At 34.6% G+C, this 21,399-nt stretch overlaps 1 protein-coding gene across 8 annotated transcripts in view; it reads left to right on the forward strand.

Annotated features, from left to right (window-relative positions):
- Window positions 1-21,399, forward strand: part of SNX13 (sorting nexin 13) — a 143,816-nt gene that overhangs the window by 84,522 nt on the left and 37,895 nt on the right. For 6 of the 8 annotated variants that reach the window (XM_060108174.1, XM_060108170.1, XM_060108168.1 and 3 more), the window contains 5 exons: window positions 503-607; window positions 1,220-1,352; window positions 6,869-6,906; window positions 11,058-11,127; window positions 15,193-15,365. In XM_060108174.1, the coding sequence (XP_059964157.1) occupies window positions 503-607; window positions 1,220-1,352; window positions 6,869-6,906; window positions 11,058-11,127; window positions 15,193-15,365 (519 nt within the window). The remainder of the gene's footprint in view (window positions 1-502; window positions 608-1,219; window positions 1,353-6,868; window positions 6,907-11,057; window positions 11,128-15,192; window positions 15,366-21,399) is intronic. The other 2 variants (XM_060108173.1, XM_060108175.1) reach the window with 1 other exon arrangement.

A 21,399-nucleotide genomic window follows, 5' to 3' on the forward strand; every position in this document is an offset into this window, starting at 1 on the left:
GATAAGCATAGTCTCTTTTAAGTGCCATTCAAAAGGATTGTTTCTAACGTTAAATGATAAATGACAAATGGATTATTCTTTTGATATTTTATTAAATACACATCTAGGACTACTGAGTGCTCAACACTAACTCCTAATGACAGAGTTTCCTATGTGCTAGACACATATGCCTTACGTAAATCTCTTTTCATCCTCATAATAACCATATGTGGTATTTACCACCATTTTGCAGATTAAGTGAAGCCTAGTGAGAGGTAAGTTGCTCGGCAAAAGTCAAGATTTAAATCCATGTTTGTCCAACGGTCAACCGTGTAGTACCTGATGACAAGAAGTTTCTAGCTCTTATTTCAGCCTTTAATCATCAGGGTGTCATTTACAAACCAAGGATTTTCTTGCATTTACTTTCAATAATATGATTCTATTATTCTCCTGCTATTAAGGCTTAACTTGTATTTAGAAATTCCAAAGATCAATACTACTGTTATTTTTCTCTGTTTGTCAGGCATCTCCAAGAGTTACTGTTGATGATTATTTGGTAGCAAAATTAGCAGATACTTTGAATCATGAAGATCCAACTCCTGAAATCTTTGATGACATTCAGAGGAAGGTATTATGTACAACATTTATCATTATATCTTTCTCGAAAACAACGTATATTTCTATATGCATGTAATTTGTTTATGAAAGGTTATTGAAGCATTAAGAAAGTACAGTGGTAACTAAAAAGGTGAGTTACGGTAATAATATCAGTACTTCACAATTACAAAAAAGGTAGGCCAGTTTTTCTTTGTTTATTTAATTGACAAATGAGGAAAATCCTTAGCTGGGTTGTTTAATTTGAATCTGACTGAAGGGCCAGATATAGATTCTAGAATTTTATGAGTTGATGATGTATAAATAACATGATTCATTTATTTGAATATGTGTTTTGAGCCTTTATGTGTACTTGTTTCTTAGAGAGTACTACTTTCTGGAACATTTTATGTAACCTGCTGTCGTGTGACTTGTGTTACAGTAGGACCTGTTTCAGTACAATATGGGTACTGTAGGGACCAGAAAAAAATTATTGGTTGTGACGTAGTCTTATTACTGACATCTTGTTAATGTGGAGCCTGTAATTCATTACAGTAAGACCTCTATCTAGCTTTCGTTGAAATATTAGTGGAAATCACTGCATTATCTGTATTAATGATTGAATATCTTGATTTATTTCAATAAGGTATATGAATTGATGCTACGAGATGAAAGATTTTATCCTTCCTTCAGACAGAATGCACTTTATGTGCGCATGTTAGCTGAGCTGGATATGTTAAAAGATCCTAGTTTCAGAGGATCAGATGATGGTGATGGAGGTAAGGTGGCACACATTGTACACTTACGTGTATATGTATATTCCTGTATATATTCTGCTTACCAAAAAAAGTCCTTTCAAATAAGATAAAAAATGTTTTTGAAACCCAAATATAAATTGTAATGTATTTAAAAATTTGTAATTAAATGACAAAGTTTACTTACAATACTAAATTAAAATGTTAAAATTTAATAACAAATTTGAATGTAACTATTGAAAATAGAATTCTTAAAGAAGCATGTTTTCTTGAGTTATGTCACCCCAATGTTTTCATGGTAGTTTCCCTTTTGTTTATAAGTAATAATAGTCATGACTAGCAATAGGATTATTGAGAAGATTAAATGAAATAAGTAATGATTCTGAGAATGTACCATAAACTATAAAACATAAAAATACAGTTTTTTCCCTCTTTAATTGTACCCTTTTCCAAATCCTGCACAATATAAGCCGGAAGAAGCTGTAAGAGTCATTTATTCCAATCTTTCAGTTTTTTTCTATCTACATGTTATAGTAAAGAAAGCAGACTTTAAGAGTCATAATATTTGGATTTTAATCCTTTTCTTATTGCCTGTGTGATGTTGGCCAAACAATTTCTTTAAGCTTCTTTCTCAGCTGTAAATCTGGAATAATATTCTTCTCATAATAATATCTTACCTCAGAGTTGTCATATTTTAATGGAATTCTGTATATAAAAATGAAATATGAACTAAAATGCAAATACCAGTTTTTATTAGTAGTAAATAATTTGTTATTTAAGAATAGTGGGAGAGGCAGCACTTACAGTACAGTTTGCAGATTTCAGACCTGATGACCATTTTACTTGTGATTCAATTCAGAAGTACTTATTAAACTCTAATGAAATATCTAGTATTTGAAAAACTTTCTAGAAAATAAGCAATGTAAAGACAAAGTAAATGGGAAAGATTGGACTAAGAAATTATTTTTAGAGAGTGCTTTAATTATGCTCATTTACTTATGAATAGATTTTATGGACAGGACCACTTGAAGTTGGAGATATAATAGATAGTGAACACTGCTTTAAAAAATACCTCTATTATGGAAGCTTTCCAGCCTCCCCATTTTCTCTACCCATCCTCCCCACTCCCTAGTCTATATTAGTGAGATTTTACTGTTTATTAAAAAAAATTTTTTTCTATATGTTTTTTTAACATCTTTGTTAGAGTATAATTGCTTTACAATGGTGTGTTAATTTCTGCTTTATAACAAAGTGAATCAGCTATACATATACATATATCCCCTTATCCCCTCCCTCTTGCGTCTCCCTCCCACCCTCCCTATCCCACGCCTCTAGGTGGTCACAAAGCACCAAGCTGATCTCCCTGCGCTATGTGGCTGCTTCCCACTGGCTATCTATTTTACATTTGGTAGTGTATATACGTCCATGCCACTCTCTCACTTCGTCCCAGCTTCCCTTTCCCCTTCCCAGTGTCCTCAAGTCCATTCTTTTTTTTTTTTTTTTTTTTTTTTTTTGCGGTACGTGGGCCTCTCACTGTTGTGGCCTCTCCCGTTGCGGAGCACAGGCTCCAGACTCGCAGGCTCAGCGGCCATGGCTCACGGGCCCAGCCGCTCCGCGGCACGTGGGATCCTCCCGGACCGGGGCACAAACCCACGTCCCCTGCATCGGCAGGCGGACTCTCAACCACTGCGCCACCAGGGAAGCCCTCAAGTCCATTCTTTACGTCTGTGTCTTTATTCCTGTCCTGCCCCTAGTTTCTTCAGAACCCTTTTTTTTTTTTTTAGATTCCATATATATGTGTTAGCATATGGTATTTGTTTTTCTCTTTCTGACTTACTTCACTCTGTATGACAGACTCTAGTCCATCCACCTCACTACAAATAACTCAATTTCGTTTCTTTTTATGGCTGAGTAATATTCCATTGTATATATGTGCCATATCTTCTTTATCCATTCATCTGTTGATGGACACTTAGGTTGCTTCAATGTCCTGGCTATTGTAAATAGTGCTGCAATGAACATTGTGGTACATGACTCTTTGAATTATGGTTTTCTCAGGGTATATGCCCAGTACTGGGATTGCTGGGTCGTATGGTAGTTCTATTTTTAGTTTTTTAAGAAACCTCCATACGGTTCTCTATAGTGGCTGTATCAATTTACATTCCCACGAACAGTGCAAGAGGGTTCCCATTTCTCCACACCCTCTCCAGCAAGATTTTACTTTTTAAATAATCTAAGAAATCTAGTTAAAGAAGTTTCCATGTCGTAATAACTTTTATATTGATTGTTGATCTAATATCTTGGTTATTTGTAAAATTGGGATAATATTTTATTAACTGGATTTGATTGCATAATTGAGGAAGTATTTTTTTTTTTTAAGAGCACTTCTGTGGGAGATGAATAGTAAAATTCAGTGTACCTCAAGTATCTTATATAGTATATCTATTTACTGTCTCTCTTGAAAAATCTTTTGCAGAGCTGCTATGAAATTTGCAGTAGGAACTCTACTTCCACGAAGGACTATTTAAAATGTGTTTATTTTAATTTTGTCTACTTTAGAAATTTCCTTAGTATTGTGAAACAGATTTGCTATCTGACCCAGAATGAAAGAGGATAAATTGAATCATAATCAGCTAATATATGAGTGTCTAAGTATTGTATAATGATGACAGTAACAATATATTCTCTGGGAGTAGGTTTTGATCTTATAGTGTAAGAACTTCAAAATCTTCTAAATCGACTTCTAGCTTCCATTTATATTTGTCTTGTATGCAACTAATGGAAGCAAATTATTTATGTTGTTTCAAACTTCTCAAAACCTCATACTTATTTAAAACACAAAGTAAATTAAAAGTTTTTTTTCTGCAACTAGTTTTGATCTGAAGTAAATGTACTTCTCTTATATATCAGTCATTGAGTAGTCCCTCAAATCGGAATCATTGATTGTAGTTTGGAATTAGTGTGTGTGTGTGTCTATATATATATATATATATATATATATATATATATACATACATATCTTTCATCTTTCTAGGACATTGCTTTTTAACATTCTGTGTCCTAATTGATGAGCTTTTATATATTTTATAACTGAGAAATTGCCTAACCCTTTTTTGAAACGATTTGAAAAAAGTATGTGGAATGATGGGTATAATATGAAACATTATTATTAAAAATGGCAGTTAGGTATATTATCTTTGTCAGTGTTTAGGTTTTAGGCACTTGCTGCAACTTTTTCAAATAGTGATGCTTATGATTTTCTTGTCTTTATAAGATTGTTTAATGAAAAATAGGCCTTTCTTAAATCTTCTGGTTATAAATTCATTGTCTGACTTTTAAAATTAAGCTTCCTGGCACTTTGTGTATTTTTTTTTTTTTACATCTTTATTGGAGTATAATTGCTTTAAAATGGTGTGTTAGTTTCTGCTTTATAACAAAGTGAATCAGTTATACATATACATATGTTCCCATATCTCTTCCCTCTTGCGTCTCCCTCCCTCCCACCCTCCCTATCCCACCCCTCTAGGTGGTCACAAAGCACTGAGCTGATCTCCCTGTGCTATGCGGCTGCTTCCCACTAGCTATCTATTTTACGTTTGGTAGTGTATATATGTCCATGCCTCTCTCTCGCTTTGTCACAGCCTACCCTTCCCCCACCCCATATCCTCAAGTCCATTCTCTAGTAGGTCTGTGTCTTTATTCCTGTCTTACCCCTAGGTACTTCATGACATTTTTTTTTCTTAAATTCCATATATATGTGTTAGCATATGGTATTTATTCTTCTCTTTCTGACTTACTTCACACTCTGTATGACAGACTCTAGGTCTATCCACCTCATTACAAATAACTCAATTTCGTTTCTTTTTATGGCTGAGTAATATTCCATTGTATATATGTGCCATGTCATGAAGTTTTGGCTACTTTTTAGACATTTTGAAATAATTACCTAATCCAGTGTTTAATGTGTAGCTGATTTTAAGAAAATGCAGCCTAAATTGAGCATAGAATTAGTGGGCCAAATCTTACCATGTGTAATAGTATCCGCTGGTGGTTTTTCTTTGCTGTGGAAGAAATTTCATTCCTATTTAACTAAAGTTCTGTAGGTAGATAGGTAGGTGGCTGGATGGCATGCTAACCCATGCTCTCTCTCCTCTCCTCCCCTTTCTTCCTTTTCTTTTTCTTTGTTCGTGATTGCCTTCTTTAGTTAGTTCAACTTTAAATTATTTTAGGAGGAGATATTTTTTCCTTTATTAAAACATACTTTCACAGCCTTTTAAAAATATTTAAATTGTGCTGTTTTAAATTTTAATTTCAATCACGTTTTTCTCATCATGTCAAACAATAGTTTCTTTGTTTTCTAATATTAATAAGCAGTTATTAAAATTTTGATTAAATGTGGACCTAGATTAGCTTTAGACTCTATTTCTGGATCTTATTATTGATCAAGAAAGTAAACTGTGCCTTGTTTTGCTCCTAGTTTCTCTTTTAATTTGACATGTCTTTGTTGGGAAGACTTAAGAGGTGGGGAGACCACAGAAGGAGGTAGGAGGCATATAATTGAATAAGGAGGTTAGAGAACTGTTTGTTTACTCATTTTAATTTTCACCTTGCTGTTAACCAAGGGGTAATCCTAGGTGGGATTTCCTATTTTTGTGACCAAAGTTTTGAGGAACCGAGAAATGTTCTTGGGCATTTAGAGTTGTTGAAGTTGGAAAGCAACACCAACAGCCTATTTCAAGAGTAATAGATATTTCCTTTGAAGACCCATCTAGAGATCCAAATTATAAATAATCTCTTAAGGGCTACAAGCCATACATTAACTTTAAACTGTTTATAAATATTGCTTTACCATATATTCATTTGTGTTTTTAACAGAGGGATATCTTAATTGGTAACCTAATTTGCTCAGATACAGACTAAAATTCTGAGGGAAAGATATTAATTTTAATAATTCACTTACTCTCTAATGTTATTTTTTAAAAATAATTTTAGTTGCTTTTTAATTAAATAACATTACACATGGAATTTTATGTATCTTTTGTTCTATTGTATATTCATTTAAGAATCTAGATTTTGAATACTTTTGATCCAGAACAACCAAGAATAAGTAGACTTTATAGATATATTAAAAGTCAATCTATTTATCCTTCATATTAAAGAATAATTTTATTTGTAATATTAATCCAGTGTGACAGAAATAACAAAATACCTCTGACATTTCCTAGTGGACTTCACTCTGCAGTGTTTACCTCATATCTACATTGTATTAGACAGCTTACTATGATACTGTGAGAATAAAATATATAATAATGGCTTTCCTGTACCTTTTTTGGGGGGGAGCAATTTAGGTACCTACCTATTTTCACTGAAATATCTGGCTTGGAAAACAATGGGAATAGGTGTTTGGGAATAGTGTACCACAATTTACTGTTCTATCTTGGCTTGTGTGACTTTTGTTCTTGGTGTTTGAACCTTAGATAGGTAAAGCACTGTTTCAAAAGTTTTTTACTGTATACTAAGTTGAATTTCCTTTCTCACAGAATCTTTTAATGGGTCTCCTACAGGAAGCATAAATTTGGTAAGTACTGTTATGAGTACTTTAATTAATAAAGTGGCCTGAAAACAATATGAAAGACTGAGCCTTAACATATGTAAATAAATGATGTATTAGAAGTCCCCAAGTCATCCTTTGTAAGAAGTTGTTATGCTTTTAAAGAAATATTAAATTCACAAATAAGGGATCTGTTAATTAGAACTTAAAAATGACATGAAATTTATCTTCATTTTAAAAAATGTGCTTAAGCCACACCTGAATGATTTAGTTGCATAAAAAATGATTTTATTATTTTCAACCCCAGTATTTAATATTTGAAAATGACTCTGATCAGTGCTATGATGGGCAGTAAATTTGTGACATATAAATGTTTACACTGGAATTAGTTTTTTCTTCTTGTATTTAGAAAAGAAATATAAAATTAGTTGGGATATCTGAAAATTTAAAAGGTATTTCTTAAAGTCTACACTATAAAAAATTCAAGTTATTGTAAAAAAAACCCCTTTTTTAAGCTTAGAGGGTTTTACAAGGATTAAACAACTGTATTCTATGATTACAGGTTTAAGAATGACATGTTTTTAGCATATAAACTTTCATTGACATTTCATATATTCAAGGTGAAGTGTGAAACAATGAACATTTCAGTTCTTTTATATATCCATCCTTGCCATTGAATACCTTATTTCATAAAATGCTGCTGGAAAGAAATATTAGTGTTCTATGAAAGTTTCAGTCCAGAATTTGTGGGGGATGGGCAGAGATTGTTTGCTTTGTTTTTCCTTCTACCTACAACACATTTTCTTTCAAACTTTTTGTGATAGCTAAATAGTTTAGAGGTCCATTGTCTTATGTTCCTCACTACTACATTTATTTCTGAAATTACTTTATTGTATAAATGTTCTATTATTGTGCAAAGTATAACCTTTAACAAAACACTATAGCAAATCAGCCATAGTGTTATGTCATATATTTAGTAACATTTTAAATGTTTTCCTAAATTATTTGGTATCATTACCATTTACTTCTCATATTCCACAGAGTTATAACGAAAAGGAATAGCTCCTAGAGAATGAAGAGTGTTAGCAATATAATGCCCATTATATAGAAAGTTTCCAAATGTGATGAAACTTTTCCTTGGTTTGAAATTTTTTAATATTCACATTTGTAGTGCTTGTACAAGTGTTTGAACACTAGTAAAAAATATTTTTTTTCTTCATTCCCTATTGGGAATAAATGCTTTTTCAAGTAAAAGAGATCCCTTTTATCACATAGTGATGTAAACCAGAACAGTATGGATTGAAAAAGGTCACATTTGAGGTCAGTGACTTACAGTTTTTTGGTTTTCACATAAATCTGTTAAATCTAAGCTTTTAAGTAGCTAGACTGTTCTCGATTCTTTTTTTTAATACATAGACAAATTTTAATGAACAGCTGCATTTTAAAAAATAGTTTAAGATTATAAAGAATTGTTTTAAAAACCATCAGATATTTTTCATGTTTGATGAAGATAACATTTATTAATTGTATTAAAATTATAAACTAGATCATAATAGTTTATTCCAGTATACTAAGCAAAGAAAATACTTAATGTGGTGGTTTACTCATTTTGTGATTGAAACTGACACATAAATTATAAACATTTTTAGAAGTGCCATTGTAGTTGTGTTTGCTCAATTGATTATCATAGTAAATTTAAATTTTTGGTTTTTATCTTACCATAGTGTTTAAAAAAAAACACTTTTTTTTTTTTTTTTTTGGCAAGGAGTTCAAGAATCTTAGCCCAAGAATTACTTTACAAACTGATTTTATTTCAGGACAACGTTAATGCACTTGTTTTGAAATCACAGTTTTCTATGACTAATCAATACTATAGTTCTAAATCACAATGTAGTTCTGTAGTTATTATTTCACCAGTTGTAACTTTATGTAGTCTACTTGATATTTAATGTGCATTGTAACTGACTAATGGTTAAGAGATGTCTCATTGGATTTTTAAAATCATATTTAATGAAAATAATATTACTTGCATATTTTAAATGTGCTAAAAAGACATTTATATATTTTACAGAGTTTTTCAACAACTTCTGGGTTGCATAGTATATAAGATGCTAACATGTTTAAAGTAATAAGTAAGCGGCATTTAGCTTTTTAAATGTTACCTGCAAGGGAAGGTTACCAATAATAATATTTTTTTTTGAAAAAGGTGATTGTTTTATATTCCCTGTGCTAGCTTTTAATTAGAAGAAGATTACAGTAGATAACAATCTTAAATTTTGTAGAATATTCCATTTCCTCTGAGGCTTCTGTCTTTCATGTAAAAATAATACTAAAACAAAGGTTGTGCTGTTTCTGTCAAAATGTTTTATTTTAGGTCAGGTGAGCACTTAAAAAAATAAGTGCATTCTATTTCTTTTTCAAAGTATTTTCATTCACTTTATATCCTGATAGAGTTGTAGAACAGGTATTACAGCATTATAACATTGGGAAAACTGAGAAACAGTAAAGACTAGTTGATATGGCTAAAGTTTCTTAAGGTATCAGTGGTGAAGCCTGGACTAGACCTAATTTAATTGAATGGTTCTCCCACTTGATTTGTGGTTAATCCGTATGGAATTATCAAATTTTGCTTCTCCTGATGATCAGTCTTTAGTAGATAGAATTTTGGCTTTCTTCTTAGACTGTAATTGCTTAATTTAAATGGCTTTATGTCATATGCATGGCTTCATTTAAGTCATTTAGATGACTCTTAGTAATAACTGGTAATATCACATTAACACTCCAAAGTTCATTCAATCCTATGGTTTTCAAAGTGTAAAATATGTCTGAATCATATAATGTCTGTGTGTTATAGGTCCCCAAGACCACTCGTATGTTCATTGATTTACTAAGAGGACTCACAGGTCCCAGCATAGTCATACTCATGGCTAGAATTTATTACAGCGAAAGGATATAAAGCAAAATCAGGAAAGGGAAAAGGTGCATGGGGCAAAGTCCAGAGAAAACCAGGCACAAGTTTCCAAGAATCCTCTTCCATGGAAGTCACATAGGACAGATTTAATTTCATCAGCAGTGAATATGACAACATGTGTGAAATGTTGCCACCAGGAAGGCTTATCTGACACTAAGTGCCCAGGGTTTTTATTGGAGGCAGATCACACAGGCACCCTCTGCCTAGCATATACTAAAATGACTCCCAGAAGGAAAGCAGGTATTCAGCATAAACCACATTGTTTGTACAGATAGTTTACGTAGAGTGAGCCACTCTTAGCAGTTAGGGAATGGTGGGAACCTTTTCTAAATCTGACTTCACAGATATTGTCCAAGGGCCAACCTTGAAACCAGTCCTTTCTAATGAGAGCAACTTCAAGTTTGTTGTGTTAATTCTTTTCCATACAGTCTGCCTTCATTATATGCGTTATGTTTCCTTCTTTGTATGTGTGGGTATATGGATATGTAGCAAAAAAGTTTTAAGTTTAGAGCTAAAGTCCATAGTTAAAAAAGATTTATTCTGAATCAATCAGTAATACTTTTTGATTATGGAATAATCTTTGAAAATTATTTAAAATATCTTAAACTGTGGATTCACTTCATTGAGTAAGTAATCATAATAATGGCTAACGTTTTTTGTGTTAGGCAGTCATCTAAATGTTTTACATGTCTTTTCCTTTAGTCCTCACATAACCCTTTGATGTAGGTACGGTTATTCCCATTTTATAGATAAGGAATCTAAATTAACTAAAACTATCTCTAAGTTAACAAAAGTGTTAAGTTAAAGAATACAAAGTTGGCTCTAGTATATTTCAGCATTAAAATTGAAATGTTGATTTAAGACTATGTCTGCTTATTTTTATCCACATTTTTTTTGCCATGTATTGAATATATATAATTGAGAAGAAGCAAATTATAGTATGTGGACAGATAATGAAGGAAGAAATAATCTGATGTATTAAGTTGATTACTAAATTACTTTGTTTTATAGTTTCTTAATCTTAGGTTCTCTCTCTCCTATTAGTATAAATAAAGAGGATTATTGTTTGGGGGGGAAGATACAAATAATATAAAGCTTACATAGGGCAAAGATGAGTAATGTTATATACGATGTAGAATTCTTTAACACTTTTTTTCCTGTAAAATTTAACAATTTTGTGTTCTGATTCCCCCCCTCCACCACCCAGTCTTTAGATGACCTTTCAAATGTATCTTCTGATGACTCAGTACAACTTCATGCTTACATTTCAGACACTGGTAAGAGACTTCGTGGTTTAATTATTACTTAAAAACTATTGACTATTATTACTCCTACATTATTTTCCACATTTATTTTTATAAATCATTTTTCTGTTCTGTAGTCATGTTTTCAAATTACTTTTTTTTTGTAACATGTTCTTCATTAAATTCTATGATGTTTATTATTACATGGGTGTTTCCTTTCTTTAAGGTTGTCACTGTTATCATTTGAAAAAGGTTAAATTTTAAGCATTTTGTCATGGCTAATAAGCTTTGAAACCAATCTTCTTTTTCTTTGAGTCTAGCTGATAGTTGCATAATTCTTATTAAATTGTCTTGGGGCAGATTTTAGTTTAATATTTGTTTTCATACATGCAAAGTCAGATTAGATATCTGGATAAATGAATTTTTTGGTATAGGAGTTCATAGAAGTTCAAGAAATGCTTGGATGAGGTGAGATTCATGACTGAATCAGCATATGTGCAAAGTGGCTAGTGAACTGAGGAAAAAAATCAATTTCCATCATTGTTATTGGGTTATTAGATAATGCCAATGCCAGTTTTCTTATCTGGCTTCTCAGTATTCCTACAATATAGGAGTGTGTTTGTCAGATTACATACTGAATTATAAACGTATAGATAAATATGTCAGTTCAATTTCATACTTATAATTTAGATAATTTGGAAAGAGATTTAATAGTACAAGTGTAGTTTTAAAAAGATCATTTGCATCTATTTTTTTAAGATCTCGTTTTCTTTTCACTGGAGCTGGAGTCTAATTTTCCATTGTGTTTTCTGCCAGATTTCTGTAATAAGTTATCTATAATTGCTCTATCAGTTTTTCCTTTATCTTTTACAAATAGTTTGTGCATACGTTGCTCTTAAAGGTCATTAGATAACACTCTTGTCAATAAAACCGGAGGGTCTAGTTGCGTTTCTTTCTAGCTTTTGATACATTTGTCTCACTTTTTCCTTCCTTAAAATTTTAAAATTCTTTTAAAAAACTATCTTCTTTGTTGAGTTGTCTTCCAAATATGAAAGCCTTTGTTAAAGTGCAAACATTTAGAATTTGTCCTTTTATTTCTTTCTTCAAGTCCTTAAACTTTTGTGTGTAGCAGATACTAATGTCCATATTTCTTATGTAGATCTTTCTCTTCTCTGAGGGTTCTAGTTTTCTAGTTGCTTTGTCCGTTCATTCAACAAGTATTTATTAGCTTCTTAAAAGATACAGAAGCGTAACACTAAGCATTTTTAATAAATTGTAATTTCTGTCAGACAAATTTATGTATAAACACTAAAGAGGCAGCATAGTATACTGGTTAAGAGCACAGCTTTTTGTCCAAATTGCTTGGGTTCAAACCCCAGCTCTTCCACCAAATAGTTGGGTGAACTTGGATGAGTTCCTGAACATCTCTGTATCTCAATTTCCCCATCTGTAAAGTGGGATATTAATGATAATAATAATAACACTTGCCTCATAGGATTGTTATGGGACTAATTAACTGTATTCGTAATTACATGGTGGGCATTATATATTAGTGTTTGTTCAATAAAGATTTCTTTTATGAGTTGGGCTCCAGAGTCTCTTTGAGTCTGGATCCCATGTCCTTAACATCTGTATGACAGGAAGTAGAACTTAAGAGTCCAGTGCAGTGCTATTTAAGGAGTGATCCATAGACTGCAGTTTACTGGCTTCTTCACTGAGAAATCTTGTTTTAAAAAATACTGGCTACATTAGGCAATGTGCTTAGTGATGAGATTTATTTATATTCTGATCCTAGTTCCTTGTCTGGTTATGGATTAGGGACAAAGAGGTTGCACATCACCTGTTATGAGTAGTAACATTGTCCTAATGCAAACAAAACCTGTTATTTCCACTATAATATCTCACCATCATCTCAAAATATATGTAACCTCATCATCTTTTAAAATTAAATTACCTTTCTGTCTTAGTGCTTTTTTTTAATAATAACCCCATTATTCTTCCTATTGTGCATGCATCCTAGTCATGATCTCCCTTGCCTATCAATTTGTGACAAATCTGATTATTCTTTTTTAGAATGCTTTCTTACATTCCTTTCTTCTTTCCTTTTCTATTTCTTGCTATTCTCCTTGTTCTTATTAACTCCTAATTGGTTATGGTTTGCTGCCTAATTGGCCCCTGCTTCCTATTATCCTTTCCCAAACCTATCTTGAACACAACAGGTGAAGCCATTCCCTTGTTGCCTTGCTAACTCTGTTGAGTGATGGTGGTTCTCTTGGGTGATGAAAAATTGTTGTACACTTTGTTCCACATAGGTCTCCAAGTGAAGGATATTTGAAAGAGGTGAACAGTGAATAATAGAGTTAAAGCCTCTGACAGCAAGATGACCCAGGTCTATCCCTAGTCTTCTATTTTGTCAAGTCAGGAACACTGATATTAGATGGTAAGGGAATGAAGGACAATTTTGAATAGAAAGTGCAAATCTTAGGAAAATTTTAATGAAAGGCTGGGAGAGGTTCCTGTCCAACTACATTTGCCAGTATAGATTTGTAGCTGTTATATTATTAAAATAATTTACTAAGAAGCTGCACGGACCCTTCTTTGCCTAATTATATACAAAATACAAATATTTAGTCAGCTCCAAAGCTTGGCCACTTTTTTTTTGTAATTATGAATCAGTATAATCTATTATTAGAAGAGCAGCTTATACTTCTGGTCAACATGGTAGTCTAAACTGCTGTGGGAAATCTTGCTTCCCACACATTGAAGGGCTGAAAACAACAGAATAAAAATAGCTAAAAGGGGAAATCTACCAGGTGTAACAGACCATGAGGAAAAGCAAATTTAGGGAAATGAAGAGGAGTTGAAGCCAAGGAGCTTATAGGAGCATGAAGACTGCTGTCTTGATTTTGACAGCATTTTCATGCCCTCAAATTTAGAAGAGGCAGGATGGGCTAAGGCAAGGAGAAGCTGGAACACAGTCATCTGCATAAAGCCCAGAGTCACAGAGGGTGGCTTGATGTGAAAGAGGAACCAGAACTTAGCCTACTGTCAAAGGAAAGAACAAAGAATGTCAAGGTTGTGGTTGGGAATGGTATCTATCACCCATATGAAATTGAAAGCCTGTCTTGTATCATGACATCAGTGTGTCTAGATTCAGCCATCCTCAAGTGGTTGTGTACCACAGGGTTTCCTAGCCCAAGAGTATGTTTAAAAATATTCGTAGAGATAAAATGAGGCAAGAATACCACACTATAAAAAAAGAACCATATAAAATTATAGAAGTAAAAAAAATTAGTTATTGAAATTAAGGTGAGTGGATGAATTAAGAAACAGACCAGGTACAAATGAGTGGAGACTGATAAACTTTTAAACTGATAAACTGAAGAGATGATCTAGAATAGAATACAACACAGAGGGAAAAAATGGAACATGAGCAAGACAAAATGATTCAAAATACGTCTTTTTACTTAAGATTAGTACAAAATAGGGATAGGTTTTGATTTTCGAGACTACCTGACTTGGATGGTTTGTGTCAATTAAGTAGGAAAATGACTATTTAGAACAGTCTTCAGAATAAATTACACTTGTAAATTGTTGAATATTTTAAACAAGAAAGAGATTTGCCGAAAGAGAAGATAGATCTTATCCTATAGCTTTTGCTTGCTGTTCAGTTAAAATGCTGTCGAGTTACAGCTGAATAGTAAAGGCTAGAACAGAGGTTATTATTTTGTTTCTGTTGTTTTTCTTCTGTTAAATTTAAGAGACTCTAATACTATACTATGAGGTGGTACTGTGTTATCATAACTAATAATAAATAAAAGCTCATTGGGAAGAGAGTCCAAAGTAGACATCACTGTGTGGTTGGCAGTATCATCATAAACTTGTAGGTCATTTTGTAATGTAGCCATCATATATAACGCATTCTGGATGTGAGTACAGAGGATGGGAATCTATTTTATCCTTTGGTGACATCCTTTTGTCTCAGTCTGTCATTTCAAATACTTCTTCATTTCATGTTGTCCTTTTTGTTTGTTTTTGTTCTTCATCTTCCTCCTTTCTGTGTCTTTTGTTCCTCTTCATTTTGTTTTAAATGACTAGTATATGCTGACTATGACCCATATGCTGTGGCAGGCGTTTGTAATGATCATGGCAAGACATACGCATTATATGCCATCACTGTACACCGGCGCAGTCTAAACAGTGAGGAGATGTGGAAAACCTACCGTCGTTATAGTGACTTCCACGACTTCCACATGAGGATCACCGAACAGGTAATGAGGTTTTTAAAGTTCGTGTACTTTACATTGTTTCTTGATTCCGTGTTTGATTCTAAATAGCTCTGAGTGATGCTAAGGTATTGACCAAAGCTAAGTAAATAAGGTAAGAATTTTTTTATAAGCAACATGAATGTTATAATGATTTTTCACATTTCACCAATAAATCAAATTTTAACCCATCCTAACCATTGTGGACTAGTGACGAAGTATCAGTGGTATACCTTGGAAAATTAGAATAAGTGTATATTTCTGATATTAAGAGTGTGTGTATGTGCTGTGCTTTGCAGAGGTATTTGGGTTTGGTTTAAAGTAGGGATGGGGATCACTGGACATTTGGTGGTTTTGTTTTTGGCAGTATAATCTAAAGCTATGGCTATTTTAAATGGCGTCCTTTTCCAAGTGTTAACAGTTAAATCCTTGATCCATTAAGTTAATGAAGAACCAAAATCTAAATTGTTTAACATTAACCAAATAATGTTATTTAATTCTTACCAAATATAACCCTCCTGTTTCATAAAAGTATGAGGACTCTTAAAAATAACGAATGTAAACAAACTATTTCTCTGTTTTTTTTTTTTTTTTAATTAAAAAAAATATTTTTTTTTGCGGTACGTGAGCCTCTCACTGTTGTGGCCTCTCCTGTTGCGGAGCACAGGCTCCAGACGCTCAGGCTCAGCGGCCATGGCTTACGGGCCTAGCCGCTCCGCGGCATGTGGGATCTTCCCAGACTGGGGCATGAACCCATGTCCCCTGCATCGGCAGGCAGACTCTCAACCACTGCGCCACCAGGGAAGCCCTCTCTGTTTTATGTTTTATTTTTTATTAAATATTCTTTTGTTTTTAACTTAGAACAAAATAACATCGCAGGATAAATTGGAATAGGTGTTCTGTGAAATTTATTTTAAGTCATGAGAATCTTTCAGGGTTTTAAAATAAACAATTATTATTAAGCCAATAAAATAATAATAATTAGTGGTGATATTTGTTTGGGTGGACTAAAGCTTTGAAATGACAGTTAACTACTTAAGTAACCAGAAAGTATATTTTTCAGTTAGGGTAGTGGAAAATATATGGGTGGCACCATGATAATCTCATTAAAATACTTCGTGAATAGAGTGAGATGAACTATTAATAGCTCAAAAGTGTTTAGATACCAGGTTAAGCCTAGTCTCTAAACACTTTTAAGCCCATATTAAAAGGACAGTTTTTAATTATATTCATAAGGAAATTAATAACTTTGGATATAACTGTTGTTATATTGTTAACATATATATTGATAACAATATATCTATTGTTCTTGAATAGATCTTTTCTTCATGTTTAGCTTGATTTGTTTGTGGAGGTGAAAGAATTTTCTGCCCCACATTGAAGAAATAATTGAAAAAATAATTGCTTTATTTACTTTTTCTATGATTACCTGTTTCATATTATTTTAAAATCACATAGCTTGGAGCTTCTGGGTTGGCAAACAACATGGTATGCTCAGACAGGGCATGGATGCTCCATGCCCTTTTCCATATCTTGCCTTATTCATCTCTTCCATCTGGCTGTTTTTGAGTTATATCCTTTTACAACAAACCAGCAATCTAAAAAAGTCTTCCAACCCCTGGCCTGGCTTAGAACAGCACCAGTACTACTGATGTCCTACATTCCTCCCAGATCACATGCCAGCCTCCCACTACTTCTCAGAGCTCGATTTAGGTAACCAAGAGGCTCGTCTCCTGAGTTTGAGAACTTTCCTTGCTCCGCTGTCTTGTATTCCAGATTGTCCTACCCATCTTGCCCATGAGATCGTGAGCTCCCTGAGGCAAGGATCTCATCTCTCTTATACTCCATTCTGTCACCTGCACCAAGAACAGCCTGGAATGGACCGTGTGGCTGACACGGTCTTCGTGCTCTGGCCAAGTGTGAGGCCTGTGCCTCTGAGGTGGGAGAGCCGAGATCAGGACATTGGTCCACCAGAGACCTCCTGACTCCATGTAATATCAAACAGTGGAAGCTCGCCCAGAGTTCTCCATCTCAACGCTAAGACCCAGCTGCACTCAACGACCAGCAAGCTACAGTGCTGGACACCCTGTGCCAAACAACTAGCAAGACAGGAGCACAACACCTCCCATTAGTAGAGAGGCTGCCTAAAATCATAATAAGGTCACAGAGACCCCAAAACACACCACCAGACACGGTCCTGCCCACCAGAAAGACAAGATCCAGCCTCATCCACTAGAACACAGTCACCAGTGCCCTCCACCAGGAAGCCTACACAACCCACCAAACCAACCTTACCCACAGGGGGCAGAAACCAAAAACAACGAGAACTATGAACCTGCAGCCTGCGAAAAGGAGACCCCAAACACAGTAAGTTAAGCAAAACGAGAAGACAGAAACACACAGCAGATGAAGGAGCAAATAAAAACCCACCAGACCAAACAAATGAAGAGGAAATAGGCAGTCTACCTGAAAAAAAATTCAGAGTAATGATAGTAAAGATGATCCAAAAACTTGGAAATAGAATGGAGAAAATAAAAGAAGCATTTAACAAGGACCTAGAAGAACCAAAGAGCAAACAAACAATGATGAACAACACAGTAAATGAAATTAAAAATTCTCTAGAAGGGATCAATAGCAGAATAACTGAGGCAGAAGAACGGATAAGTGACCTGGAAGATAAAATAGTGGAAATAACTACCACAGAGCCCAATAAAGAAAAAAGAATGAAAAGAATTGAGGACAGTCTCACCTCTGGGACAACATTAACCGCACCAACATTCAAATTATAGGGGTCCCAGAAGAAGAAAAGAAAAAGAAAGGGACTGAGAAAATATTTGAAGAGATTATAGTTGAAAACTTCCCTAATATGGGAAAGGAAATAGTCAATCAAGTCCAGGAAGCACAGAGGCCCATACAGGATAAACCCAAGGAGAAACACGCCAAAACACATATTAATCAAACTATCAAAAATTAAATACAAAGAAAAAATATTAAAAGTAGCAAAGGGGCTTCCCTGGTGGCGCAGTGGTTGGGAGTCTGCTTGCTGGTGCAGGGGACACGGGTTCATGCCCCGGTCCGGGAGGATCCCACATGCCGTGGAGCGGCTGGGCCTGTGAGCTGTGGCCTCTGGGCCTGTGCATCCGGAGCCTGTGCTTTGCAGCAGGAGGGGCCGCAGCGGTGAGAGGCCCGCGTACCGCAAAAATAAAATAATAATAAAACAAGGGAAAAATAACATACAAGGGAATCCCCATCAGGTTAACAGCTGACCTTCCAGCAGAAAGTCTGCAAGCCAGAAGGGAGAGGCAGGACATATTTAAAGTGATGAAAGGGAAAAACCTACAACCAAGATTACCCAGCAAGGATTCATTCAGATTCGATGGAGAAATTAAAACCTTTACAGATAAACAAAAGCTAAGAGAATTCAGCACCACCAAACCAGCTTTACAACAAATGCTAAAGGAACTTCTCTAGGCAGGAAACACAGACAAGGAAAAGACCTACAATAACAAAGAAAAACAATTAAGAAAATGGTAATAGGAACATACATATCGATAATTAGCTTAAATGTAAATGGATTAAATGCTCCAACCAAAAGACATAGACTGGCTGAATGGGTACAAAAACAAGACCTGGTATATATGCTGTCTACAGGAGACCCACAAGAAAGAAATCATAAATTTCAGATCAGAAATAATTTCAAAAGTAATGAAGGATGGGCCTCCCTGGTGGCGCAGTGGTTGAGAGTCCGCCTGCCGATGCAGGGGATACGGGTTCGTGCCCCGGTCCGGGAGGATCCCATATGCCGCGGAGCGGCTGGGCCCGTGAGCCATGGCCACTGAGCCTGCGCATCTGGAGCCTGTGCTCCGCAATGGGAGAGGCCACAACAGTGAGAGGCCCGCATACCGCAAAAAAAAAAAAAAAAAAAAAAAAGTAATGAAGGAAACAATAACAAAGATTAATAAAACTAAAAGCTGGTTCTTTGAGAAGAGAAACAAAATTGATAAACCATTAGCCAGAGTCATCAAGAATAAAGGGAGAAGACTCAAATCAGTAGAATTAGAAATGAAAAAGGAGAAGTAACAACTGACACTGCAGAAGTACAAAGGTTCATGAGAGATTATTACAAGCAACTATATGCCAATAAAATGGACAACCTGGAAGAAATGGACAAATTCTTAGGAAAGAACAACCTTCCAAGACTGAACCAGAAGGAAATAGAAAATATAAACAGATGAATCACAAGCACTGAAATTGAAACTGTGATTAAAAATGTTCCCACAAACAAAAGCCCAGGACCAGATGGCTTCACAGGCGAATTCTATCAAACATTTAGAGAAGAACTAACACCTATCCTTCTCAAAGTCTTCCAAAATATACCAGAGGGAGGAACACTCCCAAACTCACTCTGTGAAGCCACCATCACCCTGATACCAAAACCAGACAAAGATGTTACAAAGAAAGAAAACTGCAGACCAATATCACTGTTGAACGTAGATGCAGAAATCCTCAACAAAATACTAGCAAACAAAATCCAACAGCATGTTAAAAGGATGCTACACCATGATCAAGTGGGATTTATCCCAGGAATGCAAGGATTCTTCAGTATACACAAATCAATCAATGTGATACCCCATCTTAACAAATTGAAGGAGAAAAACCATTTGATCATCTCAATCAATACAGAAAAAGCTTTCGAAAAACTTCAAAACGCATTTATGCCCATTTCTATAGAAAGTAGGCACAGAGGGAAGTTACCTCAACATAATAAAGGCCCACACCCAACATCATTCTCAATGGTGAAAAACTGAAACCATTTCCTCTAAGATCAGGAATAAGACAAGGTTGTCCATTCTCACCACTGTTATTCAACATAGTTTTGGAAGTGTTAGCCACAGCCATCAGAGAAGAAAAAGAAATAAAAGGAATCCAAATCGGAAAAGAAGAAGTAAAGCTGTCACTGTTTGCAGATGACATGATACTAAACATAGGTAATCCTAAAGATGCTACCAGGAAACTACTAGAGCTAATCAATGAATTTGGTGAAGTAACAGGATATAAAATTATTGCACAGAAATCTCTTGCATTCCTATACACTAATGATGAAAAATCTGAAAGAGAAATTAAGGAAACACTCCCATTTACCACTGCAACAAAAAGAATAAAATACCTAGGAATAAACCTACCTAAGGAGACAAAAGAGCGGTATGCAGAAAACTGTAAGGCAGTGGTGAAAGAAATTAAAGATGATACAAACAGATGGAGAGATATACCATGTCCGTGGATTGAAAGAATCAACCTTGTGAAAATGACTATACTACCCAAAGCAATCTACAGATTCAATGCAATCCCTATCAAACTACAATGGCATTTTTCACAGAAGTAGGACAGAAAATTTCACAATACGTGTGGAAACACAAAAGACCCCGAATAGACAAAGCAATCTTGAGAACAAAAAACGGAGCTGAAGGAATAAGGCTCCCAGACTTCAGGCTATACTACAAAGCTACAGTAATCAAGACAGTATGGTACTGGCACAAAAACAGAAATATTGATCAATGGAGCAGGATAGAAAGCCCAGGGATAAACGCACACACATATGGTCATCTTATGTTTGATAAAGGAGGCAAGAATATACAGTGGAGAAAAGACAGCCTCTTCGATAAGTGGTGCTGGGGAAACTGGACAGGTATATGTAAAAGAATGAAATTAGAACACTCCCTAATACCATACAGAAAAATAAACTCAAAATGGATTTAAGACCTAAATGTAAGCCTGGACACTATAAAACTGTTAGAGGAAAACATAGGTAGAACACTGTGACATAAATCAGAACAATTTCCTTTTTGACCCACCTCCTAGAGAAATGGAAATAAAAACAAAAATAAACAAATGGGACCTCATGAAACTTAAAAGCTTTTGCACAGCAAAGGAAACCATAAACAAGATGAAAAGACAGCCCTCAGAATGGGAGAAAATATTTGCAAATGAACCAACTGACAAAGGTTTAATCTCCAGAATTTACAACCAGCTCATGCAGCTC

This window comes from Mesoplodon densirostris, chromosome 9 (assembly GCF_025265405.1).
Source record: "Mesoplodon densirostris isolate mMesDen1 chromosome 9, mMesDen1 primary haplotype, whole genome shotgun sequence".
NCBI lineage: Eukaryota > Metazoa > Chordata > Mammalia > Artiodactyla > Ziphiidae > Mesoplodon > Mesoplodon densirostris.